The sequence below is a fragment of the Phaseolus vulgaris genome, chromosome 3 (genome assembly GCF_000499845.2).
Source record: "Phaseolus vulgaris cultivar G19833 chromosome 3, P. vulgaris v2.0, whole genome shotgun sequence".
Classification (NCBI taxonomy): domain Eukaryota; kingdom Viridiplantae; phylum Streptophyta; class Magnoliopsida; order Fabales; family Fabaceae; genus Phaseolus; species Phaseolus vulgaris.
In genome coordinates, this window is record NC_023757.2 from 30,275,262 (window position 1) to 30,288,562 (window position 13,301).

General features: G+C 32.8%; 1 protein-coding gene across 2 annotated transcripts in view; it reads right to left on the reverse strand.

Moving 5' to 3' along the window:
* LOC137807056 (uncharacterized) overlaps positions 1-13,301 on the reverse strand; it is a 72,248-nt gene that overhangs the window by 42,729 nt on the left and 16,218 nt on the right. For both annotated transcript variants that reach the window (XM_068607483.1, XM_068607484.1), the window contains exons 12-25: positions 12,833-12,991; positions 12,019-12,111; positions 11,524-11,854; positions 11,193-11,306; positions 10,591-10,686; positions 5,987-6,054; positions 5,439-5,559; positions 5,115-5,336; positions 4,802-5,029; positions 4,591-4,700; positions 2,182-2,278; positions 1,077-1,175; positions 832-972; positions 401-469 (exon numbers count right to left, since the gene is read on the reverse strand). In XM_068607483.1, the coding sequence (XP_068463584.1) occupies positions 401-469; positions 832-972; positions 1,077-1,175; positions 2,182-2,278; positions 4,591-4,700; positions 4,802-5,029; positions 5,115-5,336; positions 5,439-5,559; positions 5,987-6,054; positions 10,591-10,686; positions 11,193-11,306; positions 11,524-11,854; positions 12,019-12,111; positions 12,833-12,991 (1,948 nt within the window). The remainder of the gene's footprint in view (positions 1-400; positions 470-831; positions 973-1,076; positions 1,176-2,181; positions 2,279-4,590; positions 4,701-4,801; positions 5,030-5,114; positions 5,337-5,438; positions 5,560-5,986; positions 6,055-10,590; positions 10,687-11,192; positions 11,307-11,523; positions 11,855-12,018; positions 12,112-12,832; positions 12,992-13,301) is intronic.

Sequence of the window (13,301 nt, forward strand, 5' to 3'; positions counted from 1 at the left end):
AATGTAATTAAATCTACTAATATTCTACAAAGATTGTGGAATGTAATTTTAATACTATGTAATTAAAATTGTACAAGAAAATATTATCTACAACACAAATTAAGGGCTTCTGACAAATATTATTAAAAAAGATAAATGAAGCTTGTTATAAAAAAAGAAAAAGATAATCCCTTAGGATTTTTATATTTCACCAAAATATTCAAGAACACTAACTTACTCTTAAGTTACACTAGTCTTTTCTGACCATTCCCCAATATTGTGTTACGTATGGAATAGAACTTAAAACAAGGACGCCTCAAAAAGTGCATAACATGACTATTAAAAAAATTATCAATCAAGGTCCATTCAAATTAAAAAATGTATCTATCTATACACAAATTGTAGAAATATATGCACAAACCTTCCCCCCATCCGCAACAATTTCAAGAATAAGAGACTCGTCAAGCTTTCCATTTGTGGTGTCCCCAACCTGCACAAATAATATATATATATATATATATATATATATGTGTGTGTGTGTGTGTATATATATATATACACATATAGACATATCTCAGTATAGATTTTGCCATGCACACATAACAACTATAAACAATGAACATAAACAAATAAATGCGAGGAAGAAAAGATGAAAATATCCCAAAGTACCAGCAAAAAGCATATGTTCAACATTAGACCTTAAACTACCCATTAGTTCAAAGTAATTGTTAATAGAGAATAAAACAAAAAATTGCCAGAATGAGAATACTACTCATATGTCTGTATGCAACGAATATTACTCACTCTATGTGCTATTTTGCCAGGCCAAATCTTAAAATGAATTCACCTAACCTTTCCATATATAAACAGCTTCAATTCCACCAGTGCCCCATTTATAACAGTGTCAGCTGTTTTTGAATTAGTGGTACTAAGAACATTGTAGGAAATAGCATCACCCTCTGAGTCACCTAGCAAATCAATTGATGGAGGAGTCTACATGCAACATGTATACTTTTATAAACTGATGATAAATAAAAATATATCATAAATTAACAAAAAAAAAAGCATGATATGAAAGTAGATTAAAGATGCCATACAGAAGCTTGATACGTGGCTTGAACAAGTCCTTTAAACCAACTAGCCTTCTCATCCTCATCTCGAAAATCTAAGATCCATGTGCTAGAAGATTCCAGAGCCTATAAAATAATTTAAGAGAGAAAAGGTCAGCAGAAAGTTACAAAAAAATGTATTTCTAACAAAAATTTACTGTTTACGTTCCACTTAATAATTCCCAAGATCATCTGCTCTTCTGTCACCCCATTTCCTTATCATGAAGTTAACAATTGAATGATAGAAAATTTTTATCGAAGTGAAACAAACTACAAGAACAACGGTGAGTGTTAGAGTATTGCATTTGTATACACTTGATTCAAATGAAGTCTGTTATGTAAACATTTGCTAGCCTATAAGTTGTTTGACTTAGTAAAGCAAGTTACGAAGTGTAGTAAGCTATAAATAGCTGAATCTCTTTGGTTACCTGCGACTTTTCAGAAATACAATTTCTTAAATTTCATTCTAAATTCTCTCGCTAAATTATTTAATATTTATTAAGTTTAGTGTGCACAACATGAGCTTTCCTTCTCAAATTAGCAAGTCTATTATCAAACACATTTACTTCATTCTCTATATCTGTCTCCCATTTTCAATTTTTAGTGGTTCTGGAGCCAGATAGGAAGAGTGCTTTTCAGTTTAAACTCAAAATTTTGCCAAATCAAACTGCTAATTGTGTACTATAGACTTTCTGAATTGTTTTTTAAATACCTCTGTTTTTAAAGTCAGTCTCCAGAAATTCATTCTTGATAACCAATTTGTAGATCATAAACACCCAGTCAATTCAGTTGGCTGGGCAGTGACATTTTGCAGGACAATTCCTTTTCCACACTACTCTTTCTCCTGATGAGTGTAATGAATGTACTGCACAGGTTCTTAAACATTTGGGCAAATTTTCTTCACGATAAACTGGCTACAATGCTATGGAATAACTTGCTTAAGGCATTCCATCTCTAGTGAGACTAGAACACACCAGTGATGAAAATACACATATAATTGAAAACTAGAGTCCACAATGACCAGTGGCAGATTAGGGTGGACTGTTTCGAGAATTATAGTCGTTCCAAGAGATTAAAGAAATATTTGGCTTACCTTCTGAATGTCCATTCGCTTAATGCTTAAAGCAATACAATATGCCGAACCACCAACATATGTCGAGGGCACATCAAGGACTTGCCTACCAGCCATGCTGCAGAGATGAAAGACAAATTTACATAAATTCCAAAGATATTATTGTTTTTAAACTTAGTTTAAATTTAGATTATGTGCAGCTTTGGACCTACAAGATTTTGAGCAAATTTAGTTCCTCCAGTTTTAAAATTACACAAAGTTGGCTCTTCCATTGGTTTTTTTCTACCTCAAACCCTCAAATGGGTTTTCATTTTCTATCCAAATATTTGAGTAATGTCATGGATTTGGGAGACAGATGTAGAAGAAAAAATTTAGTGGAAAAATCAATAAAATTTTAATAAAACTACAAAAAATTATATGGTGCTGGATTAGGGTATGAAAGTGGACAAACTTGAGATTTTTTTTTTTTTTGTGAAATTTTGGATAGGGAATTTTGAGGAAAGGAAAGATATGTGAGGATTTTGAGTTTTAAGTGAGAATTTGGGGGTTTTGGGTGGAAGGAAATTGACAGAAGGACCAAATATGTTTGATTTTAAAAATAAAAGGACTTGCTCAAAAAATACTTCAGGAACCAAAATCGCACATTATCTAAACTAAAGGAATTAAAAATGGAATTAAGCCCAATACAAGAGGATCTTAAACAATTCTAATGATGACTAGATTATAAGCCCAATATAATGATAACTTGCTCCTTTGATATTTACTTCCTGTCACAATAACAATCATCTACTCAATGCTAGTAACATGAGAGGATGAAGATCTGCCAAGCATGTACGTGATGTGGGCATGCAATGCAACACTAGAATACCAACAAATCTACTTGGTTTATACTTGTATTCCATTTTTTAAACTGAGAAAGTAAATGAATGATAGAGAGGTGAGAGGAATTTTGAATGAGAAAAATAACAGAGTGAGATTAGTCCCCTGACTCCATGTTTTATTTACAATTCTTGTTGGTCACAGTTACAGACACATTCCCCGAGTAACCAACTGTCAATGTAGAGACAGAGCCTAAAGCTTGTTTATACATCTTTTCTGAGGTCCTCCCACAAACTACTGCTTTTTTTTAATTTTATTTCCAGTGGGACTAGCATAGCAGCTACTTCACTAGGATGCAGTTGATTTCCTACAAAGCAGTTAATTTGTGATCTATAAAGGGAACTGAATATGCCTTGGTGCTTATTAATTAATGATTATGTATTTCATATAAAAAAAATTTGACAAGAATCAAAGTGGCTATTTTATTGGTTTGTCTGCATTTTATAGCAATAATTTGCAATTTATTGGTTCATCTGCAAGGAGAAGGATTAGAAAGAAAACCCAAGTTCCACGTTAATATAGGAGGTTAACCTCACAAATGAACTTTTTAAGGTTAAGTTAGTCTATAAGATCATGTTCTGATCAGATTGGTTTAAAAGAGTTTCTAATTCTGACATGTACACAAACTCAGCAGCCTTTTCTTTTTAGGGTTAAATAAGTCTTTATACCTTCAAAAAATGACCCATATTAAAATTGGTACCTCCAAAAACTTTAAGCATTTTTTATACCCAACATATAACAAATATGCTATTTTGTTCCTGATAGTTTCTCTCTTACTTTGAATTAACAGTTTTGACATGTTAATTTGATAAGGTCATATGCTATAATACCTGCAAATATCTCACGATGATGATTATATGTCAACATCATTGATTCAAGAGTAAAAAAGTTACTGTAAAAAATAAATATTAACATATTTATGAGATGTTGTGTATCAAAAGCACTGAAACCATTTCAGAGGTACCAATTACAGTGAGGCCAATTTTGGAGGCACAAAAAATTTATCTTACCCTTATTTTTGTTATGAAAAATGAGGAACATCACATTGCAACTGTCCACTCATCATCCACAAGACACAATTAACCAATTTTAACTACCATTAGACATTCAATAACCTCGTAACGTAAACCAGTTCCAGGAACATTTAACCATTAGTTACCCAAGCATACTCATTAAATCTTTTGATCATTTATGAGGCAAAGTTAATCACTATTAAACATTTCAATTATTCCTGACACTTTTAAACATCTATACATGTCAGGAACAGGAATGATTTAAGAGATAAAAGCTTCTTCATTTTTTATTTCCAAGTGGCCTGCATACTTGGTACAGCTATGTTCAATCCACTTCGGAAGTAACAATATCTTAATTATTCTCTAGAAAATTGTTTTGTCATTAATTATCTTTGCCATATTCTTCAATACAAATAAGTTCTTTCTGCTGGGAGGAAAAAACTGTTAAGCCAAGTAAATGCTCTTCTCTTAAAAAAAATCATAAAAAACATTGGAATTGGTGTCCAACAGACAAAAGAGAAAGAAGTGCTAAAAATACCTTAGGTATCGCTGGTAACTCTGAGACTTTGCGGATTCAAATACATAAAGATATGATCCTGAAAGAACCAGGAAACAAGGACTCCATGTAGCAATAGAATTGCCAATTCCCTGTAAAATAAAACAATATTTTCAATTTCATTGACAAGAATGACTCATTACATTAAACATAAATGGAAAATAAGTAACTTGAACAAGAATTGTGGAGTTACCTTCCAAACTAGGATTCTACCATCAGTGGTAAGATCAGAAGGATTCCAAGGAACAGGTTTAGATTCGAAACTATCAGTTGTAGCCTGATTACAAGTTTCCATAGCCTTATATAATGAGCTCAGCAGCTCCATAATTCTGAAATTTCTCTCTGATGAAAAGTGAATGCCAAGGTTTGGCACTTGAATGGAAATAAGAGTGGATGGATAACTAGGATGAGGCACTTTAATCTAGAATAACCAGAGAAAGAAACAGAATATGAACAAGTCATGCACATCCAAATGCCATTCAGATATAAGCATTTAGGAAACAAACCTGATTAACAAGTACTGCCATTCCACACCTATCAATGAGATAATACACGTTTTCATCTTTTTTGCCAATAGGTGAATTCAATACTTGACTCTCATACATTGGTTTCACCATACTACAACTCCCGAACTCGGAGCCACAGTCCGTAAAAAAGGCAGCAATATCTCGACCAGATATGTAAAACCGAGAATAAAGATTTTGCCTCTTCTCATCAGACTGGCTTTCCTGTGAGAAAAGGAATCAATAAAGAATATGCCAAGTCAAATCATAAGCAGGGTGTACAGTGTAAAATGACCAAACTAAAATCTTGTATTTCAAGTAGCTTACTGCAGTGTGTAGTGTAAAATGACCGAAATCCAGAACAAAATGACTACCACATCTGTCTGAACCACTAATTCTGAGAGGAACTCTAACTTTTGGAGCATCAAGATCAATATCAAATGCAAATCTGAAATTCAGTCAGAAACAAGAATCTGTAATTCAACATAATGTGCCTTTTCAATTTAACACAAACAATGACAAAAATAATCAGAAAAACAAATGTACTGACATATCAAGTAATTCAAATCATGCATGCCAAGAATCAAAAAATGAAAAAATAAAAAAGGAAGGGATTTCCTTTGCTAAATGTACCCAGAAGATTATAATGCTTAGGAAATATTTTATTCTCATATATTCAAAGAGAAAAGGCTGCCTACATCTCACAAAAATATTCAATATTTCAAAAAATAACTAGCTTGATGAACACTGTCAAAAGGTTTTCAATAGGCATTAACTTGGAAAAAATAGAAAATAAAGGCAACAACAATCATTTAAGACAGAAAAACCAAAACATCCACCCAAAAGAAAAAAAGAGAATTAACTATAGATGAAACCTGCTTTGCTCTTCTAAAGCCATTTGAAACTGCTCCTGTGCTCTACGAGTCACTTTCTCAAACTTCACCTACCCTCGGAAATGTTGGTTACATGAGTCAGTTTAGGATGAATATGAATTTACTTTTCTCCATTTAGATATACTAATCACACACTTCCTTTTCCACAATTTACTTTTAATTTCAACATAACCATAATCAATGCCTTGAGAACCTACATATATGAGAGAAAGATAACATAACCTCCGAACAACCAAGCAAAAATATAAATAAGAGAATAAAATAAATATCAATGAAAACTATATGGTCCCTCAGCATGTCTTTAGAGAGGTTTTGTAATTTATAGAGAAGCAACTCACTCCCAATTTCGCAAAATGCACTTTTTGTCAAGGAACTACATCTCCTCATTTTAATTCATAAATAACATTTTGTTTACATAATACACATAAAAAAATTGGCATCAGCTTGATCCTTAGCAATACAACCCTATAAGCAAGAAAAATTTAAAGTGAAGTCCATGCAACACGTACATTAAGTCTTGTAACCCATATGAGTGTCAACATTGAACGTGTTGTCACATTGGAATTTTTAAAATCACAATGACTTACTAGGCAATCTGATCAAGATTTCAGATTAACTGTTGCTGAAAATAGCATATTGTTAGGATAAAAATATTCTTATATCTCCATAATAGTTAGAAGAAAATATCTTTAAAATATTTTTATTCATTTCAATGCATTCTTATTACATTATTTTAAAGGATTTCATAATTACAAATAAACAAGAAAGTAAATGGTGTGATTGTTATCAGTAAAATAATTCTATATATCCTTACATAGTTCAAGTTGGTATCAAAGATTATAATCTTAGAAGCCCTATTTTCATTGCCTGTTAATTACGGCCATAACATTGTTCGACATCGTCGTTAAGGTTTCAAGTGATGAACTGTTCGATGTTGTGATTGCTGGAGGGGGGCACACCTTTATGACCCACTTGAAACCTTAACGACAAATTAGGCTTGTGTTCACTGTGTGTCATCATTACTTGTGTTCACATTTACGATTCCTTTTCTTGTGTTCACACTGCTTGAGAATTTTTCCTTAAAGCCTTCGACAAAATTTTTTGCTTATCAATGTGGCCAAACTCTCTTGTAAACACACTTTAATGAATACAACTGAATTTGTGAGACAACTTTTGAGTGTCTTGAGAGTGTTTTACTCTTGTCCTGATTCTTATCAGAGAGAGCTTCTTCAAGTGGTGAATCCTTCTTGCACTTATCCTTTGGATTTCTCTTCAAAACTAGCGTGTTCTTACTCATTCCTTTTGTTAATCCATTTTCAATTTCCTTTTGGAACTTATTCTTGTTTTACATTTGCCGCCACCATTGTTATGCTTCTGCCAACCCAATCTTTCTTTTCCACGGATTTTTGGATTCTCCAACATCTCTTCAATTGATAAAGATCCAACCATCCTATTAAGGATTACATCAGATGTGAAAGCTTACAAAGAGGAAATTGATAGTTTGAAAACTATGATTGAATCAATGACTAAATCCTCTGAGTTGTACACCCATTCCTTGAAACATTCAATACTATTGGTTGTTTGTTTGTCTTATGGTATTTGAATTCTTGATTCAAGAGCAACTAATCACAAGACTACATTTCATAAGCTCTTCAATTTGAATGTCAAAATGATTAATGAACAATCCATTATAATTGCAATGATAATAGTGTAACCATATGCAGATCTGAGAATATAACTTTACATGTGTCACAATTGACCAATAGTCTTATCTTAATACAAAAACATAAAAAAATTTGAATTGTTCAATAAACGCAAGACTTTGCCATGACGAAAATGGTTTTAATTGGAGCAGAGTGATTTGTATCTATTGGAATCCAAGGACCAAAACAAAACAAATGTCACAAGTCAACAAGCAAACATGGGCAAGTTCCCAAATATAGCTTCAGCATAAAACACTTGGGTATCCCTCATTCAACCTTATCAAAACTTGTTGCCTCATATGTTCACTAAAGAGTCTATTAAGTCTTTCAAATGTTATATTTGTCAACTATCAAAGCATCACTATGCATCTTATCCAATCTTTTATAAAAATAATAATTTCTTATTTGACTTGATCCACTATGATGTTTAGGGACCTAATTCAAAATCTATTTCTATATCAAAGTGGTTTATAACTTCTATCGATGATTATACTCGTGTCACAAGAACATACATTATAAAAACTAAATTTGAGGTCTTTCAAATAATTGTCAATTTCTCTGTAAAACAAATTTGGAAAAACATCCAAAGAATTAGGTCTAATAATGGTACTAAATATGTGAATCATAATTTCTCCAAAAAGTATATAGAGCCCTCCTTTTCTACATGTTTGCTCTTAAAACTACTGGGGAGAAGTTGTGTTAATTAGACATACCTAATCAAGTTACCCACGTGTATCCTGAAATAACAATAGTCCTATTAAGTTTTCTTTATCTTTTGTTCTCTCTACTCCCCTAGTGTCAAGACTTTAGATGTTCTATATTTTTTTCACTTTCATAATCCTACTCACAGTAAAACAGATCTCAGAGCTCTTAAATGTGTATTTATAATAAGATATACACGTAAGAAAAAAGAGTACAAATGTTATCATCCTAAGAGCCATTCAGTCTTTATCACCATGGATTTTATCTTCCATAAAACGTAATCTTTTTTTGTCAGCCCCTATGCTTCAATGGGAGAAAGCCATTAAACCCAAGAAGATCTCCTTCCTGTCATTACCATATCTATCTTTCCGGGATGGTTAAGATCTAAGTGATGAAACACCATAAATGGGATCATACCAACCAACGAGGAAAAAGACAAATTCTTTGGCAAAAAATATCAAAAGAGACAATACTTGGACATCGAAAGAAGAAGAATTGTCAAAGTCATAAGTGAAAAGCTCAAAAGGTAATAATGAGGAGGTAAGTATTACTGAGAATTTACCCATAGTGTTGAGAAAAGCAAAAGATCGTTTGTTAACTATTTTACTTCTAAATATGTCTACATTGCCAATCTTACTAATAAGCATTGAAACTTTAGTACTACTATTGATGCCACAGAAATTCCTACCCTAGTCAAAGATGTCAAGAGAAGTGAACATTGGACTCAAGCCATGAGAGAATAGATGGATGCATTAAAAATAAACTCAACAAAGGAGATTATTGACAAACCAAGAGACAAAAAGGCCTTAGGATGCAAATGGATCAGTAGACAAGTAAAAAGCAAGATTGCTTGCGAAAGGGTACACTCAAACTTATGGAATTAACTAGAAGGAGACTTTTTTTCCTGTAGCAAAGATGAACAGTTCGAGTTGTTCTTACTCTAGCAACTCATTTCGGATGAGACTTACACCATGTTGCATAATCAGGAGAATTATTTTATAATTAAGTGCAGATTCCATTCTATATTTATTAGGACAGATTTGTTAGTGATTTGATTTTATTTGATTTGTACAGCTTTAAACACCTATTATTTCTGGCTTTCGTTACCTATTGTTTTTTTCCTTAATTAGGTTGTAAAACAGTCTATAAATAGATACTGTAATTACATTTGTAAAATATCTCAGAAATATATTTCATCTATTTCTTTCAACTCACCAATCTGATGTGAACAACGTCTATCTTCTCGGAGCATTAGAAGTAGTGCACACGCAAATTCCATCCAGTTTTAAAGCTCACAATGGAAGGAATATGGTATGTCTCCTAAAGTAGGTGTTATATGGTCTTAAACAATCTCTAAAAGCATGGTTTACGAGATTTACAAGCAATGGTTTCCTTCGAATATAAGCAAAGTTAAGGAGATCATACTTTATTCACTAAGCACTCTTTTACAAGAAAAACTTTCAGTGTTGTTGGTCTATGGAGATGACATGATTATTGAAAGAGATGAGGAATAGAAAAATTGACTTTTAAGAGAAAAAATTGCAACCTAATTTGAAATGAAAGAGACCTAGGAAAACTTAAGTATTTCCTTGGAATAAAAGTTGCTTAGACAGAAAAATAAAAGGAATTTTCATCTCTCAGAAAATATGCATTAATCTCCTTAAAGTGACAAGTAACTAGGGATGTAGAACCTCATGAATACCTAATAAACATAAGAGAGATCTCTTGTAGAAAAAAGCCTAATATCAAATATTGGAAGGAAAACTTATTTCTTTATCAAACACAAGACTGGACATTGCACATGCGGTTAGTGTGCTAAGCCAACTTATGCATGATCTGAGGGAAAGACACATACCAGTAGTTGACAAAATTCTTCAATACATTAAGTCAACCCAATAAAGGGCCTACTCTTTAAGAAAAAAGAAACTTTGATCCTAAAAGTTTGCTGACCCAGGGAAGCAAAAAATTGAATAGAGTATTGATTAGAGAGAAAGCCAAATTATAGTATCAAAATGAGATAAAAACCTCACCGTGCACCCTTGTATCAAAAGTAATTAAGGTATAAAAAACAGAATTAAAACAAACGAGAGGAGAAATTCAGGAATGAAGGCAGTGGTGTCCTCATATATAATATTTATTCAATTAACAAATATTTTAATTTAAGCACAAGGATATAATCACCTGCAAGGCTGTAGCTGTCTCGAATGCAACAGTAGGACTGACAGCTTTGCTTCGTTTTACAAACTCCATGACACGATCTATACTTTCCATCAAAACCTGTAAGTAAAGCGTAAGAAAGGTTCCAACAATATAACTGATGAAAATAAAGAACCTGCTAAATTGAATAGTTTGATTTGAAGCCATTTAGAAGTAGAAGTTTTTTATTTGTATAGCATGAGTTTGCAGCCATCTTTTCAATATTTAGTTCTTACAAATTACAATATGTGATGAACAACCATACTGTCAACTATTTTTTGAAAGATTTGTTCTGTTTCAAGGCTACGAACAGATGGCTTGACACACCATTTAGAGGTATTACTTCCTTAGAAACTCTTATAGGAGCTCATTTCTAGTGCCATCAAGTCTTAGGTCAGTTATTTATGGAGGGAGAATGGAAGAGTCTTAGTACAGGGCCCAGAGAAATATTCCCAAAGAAAATAAGAAAATCATAAAACAAAGAGAAGAAATTGAAAATGGAAGAAAATGGAAGAAAACGGATCCACTTTTGAGGAAATTGGTAAATAAAAAGGCTCCTTTTTCACTCTTCCAAAGACTGAAATTACCGTAACATGGCAGGGTGCAATTGTAGCAGACAATCTCCAGTCAATATTCTCCCCAATCGGTAAGTACACAAAACTAGCCACTAATGCGTTCACCTTCTGCTCACTATGGACACTCTGCACATCAAGTAGACAACAACTACCGAATTAACAAACAAAAAATCGAAAAAGAAAAATTGTTAGACTTGACTTATATTAACAATTGAGACAGACTATTAGATTTTAAGGAGAACCCAACAAAGGGACAGGTAAATAGGAAAAAGAGGAACCTGGACAAGGTTAATTTATGCCATAATAAAATGTTTGTGCAGCATTCATTTCATAGAAAGCAAACCTGTGTAAGTGAACCTTCCGGAGCAGATAAACCATAAAATTTTAGTAACACATCACAGTAAACACTGCGATGCCTGAATTTGGTTGACACATGAAGTTGCTCAAATCGACCACAAACAATTTCCTCTTGATGAACACTGATAATCCTGCCAGCACCCTGACCAACAGATACAGTTACCAGTAACTGAACCATATTCTGCATATCTTTTGCAGATCGTAACATCAAGTCTTCCTCAGGCTGGTAACTTAGAAACTTATTGATAGCCTGCCATTCTTCTCTAAGTTGTTGCTCTTCAGAAGCATCATCCAAACAAGATTCTTCCGTCTCACCCCTAGATAAAAATGAAACTACAATAAATGCTCACGCATACTGAAAAAACCTCATGAAAACAGATTCAGCAAGACCAATAAATGTTGCTGAAGTTAATCCACAAAAGAACTAACATGAAAAGAATCAGAAGTGATAATATGTAGAAATAATGAAGTTCACATGTACCATGAAAATGAAAACCAGCTCTTTTTCTTGATCTTTCTTTCCTCGGCTGCTACCTTTGATTTCACAGATTCAACCTTGGCATGAGCTAGTAGCCTATAACAAACAAAATGAACACAGATACAACATCGTATGAATAGACATATATTGCAGGAAGAAGCCAAACGGTACCAACCCCCCCACACACACAACAAAAGGAAGAATAAGACAAAGAAGATATAGAAAAAGAAAAAAATAATATGAATTAGCCTACTGACTTCTTGGAACGACTGTTAACACATTATTTAAACAAAAAAAAATGGAGAAAATACAGAGTATTCAACTCAACCTACACTAATGTGCTTTTGATTGATGTATATATATAGGTTACAAAAAGAGGCAAGGCACTTACCTTAAACCATAACCCTAAAGCTGGGTACATAAAAAAATAATAATAAAATAACATTACATTTCAACAACATTCTTATCAGATACAGCATAAAAGAGCACAAAGCAGATTGAAACACACAGATAAGCACTGCCAAATCACCAGATTCAGAACCCAGAATCTCTATTCTCTCTCTTCATTTCATTTTCATATTCAGAATCCAGAGCTATTCAATATCATTGAATTGTTATTTAAAAATAAATAAAAATAGATTACTTAGAAACTAATGCTTACATGCTTCTTGATTCAGTAAATCACGCATGCACAGAAATGTGTTTTATCTTATTCTTGAAATGCCAAAACAGAAGTCACAAAGCGTGATCTTTTTCAAAAAAAAAATACAACCACCTTTAACAAGCATCAGCACAATAGGATAAAAATGATTCAGACCTCCATAGAAGAATCACTTTCGAATCAAGATCTTTCTCTATTTCTCTGATTTCTTTGTGATTGACATTTGATGATTGTTGTAGAAAAGCCACGTACAACTGAATATACTGACGTCGACACTGACAAAGATGCCTAATTTGGTCCCATGACAAGCGGTAACTGATTCAATACAGAAGCATCAAGTCAGCCTCAGATCCACATTCCAGGAATGAATGGTGATACATATCTTATTAGAGGTTAAGTAGTTACTGAGTTAGTTACACAGCTTTCATTGTCATAAATAATTGTCTATAGGGTTTTGTTAAGGTATAAGCTAACTTTTAAGTGTCATCATCTCTGTAAATGAAAGATTGTATCTCTCATTTTGTATCAGTACATTCATAACAGTAGCTATCTCTTCAATAAGTTCTTTCAAAATTCTCTTTGTACCATTGACATGATATCATATCCTAGATACTCAACAAAACTA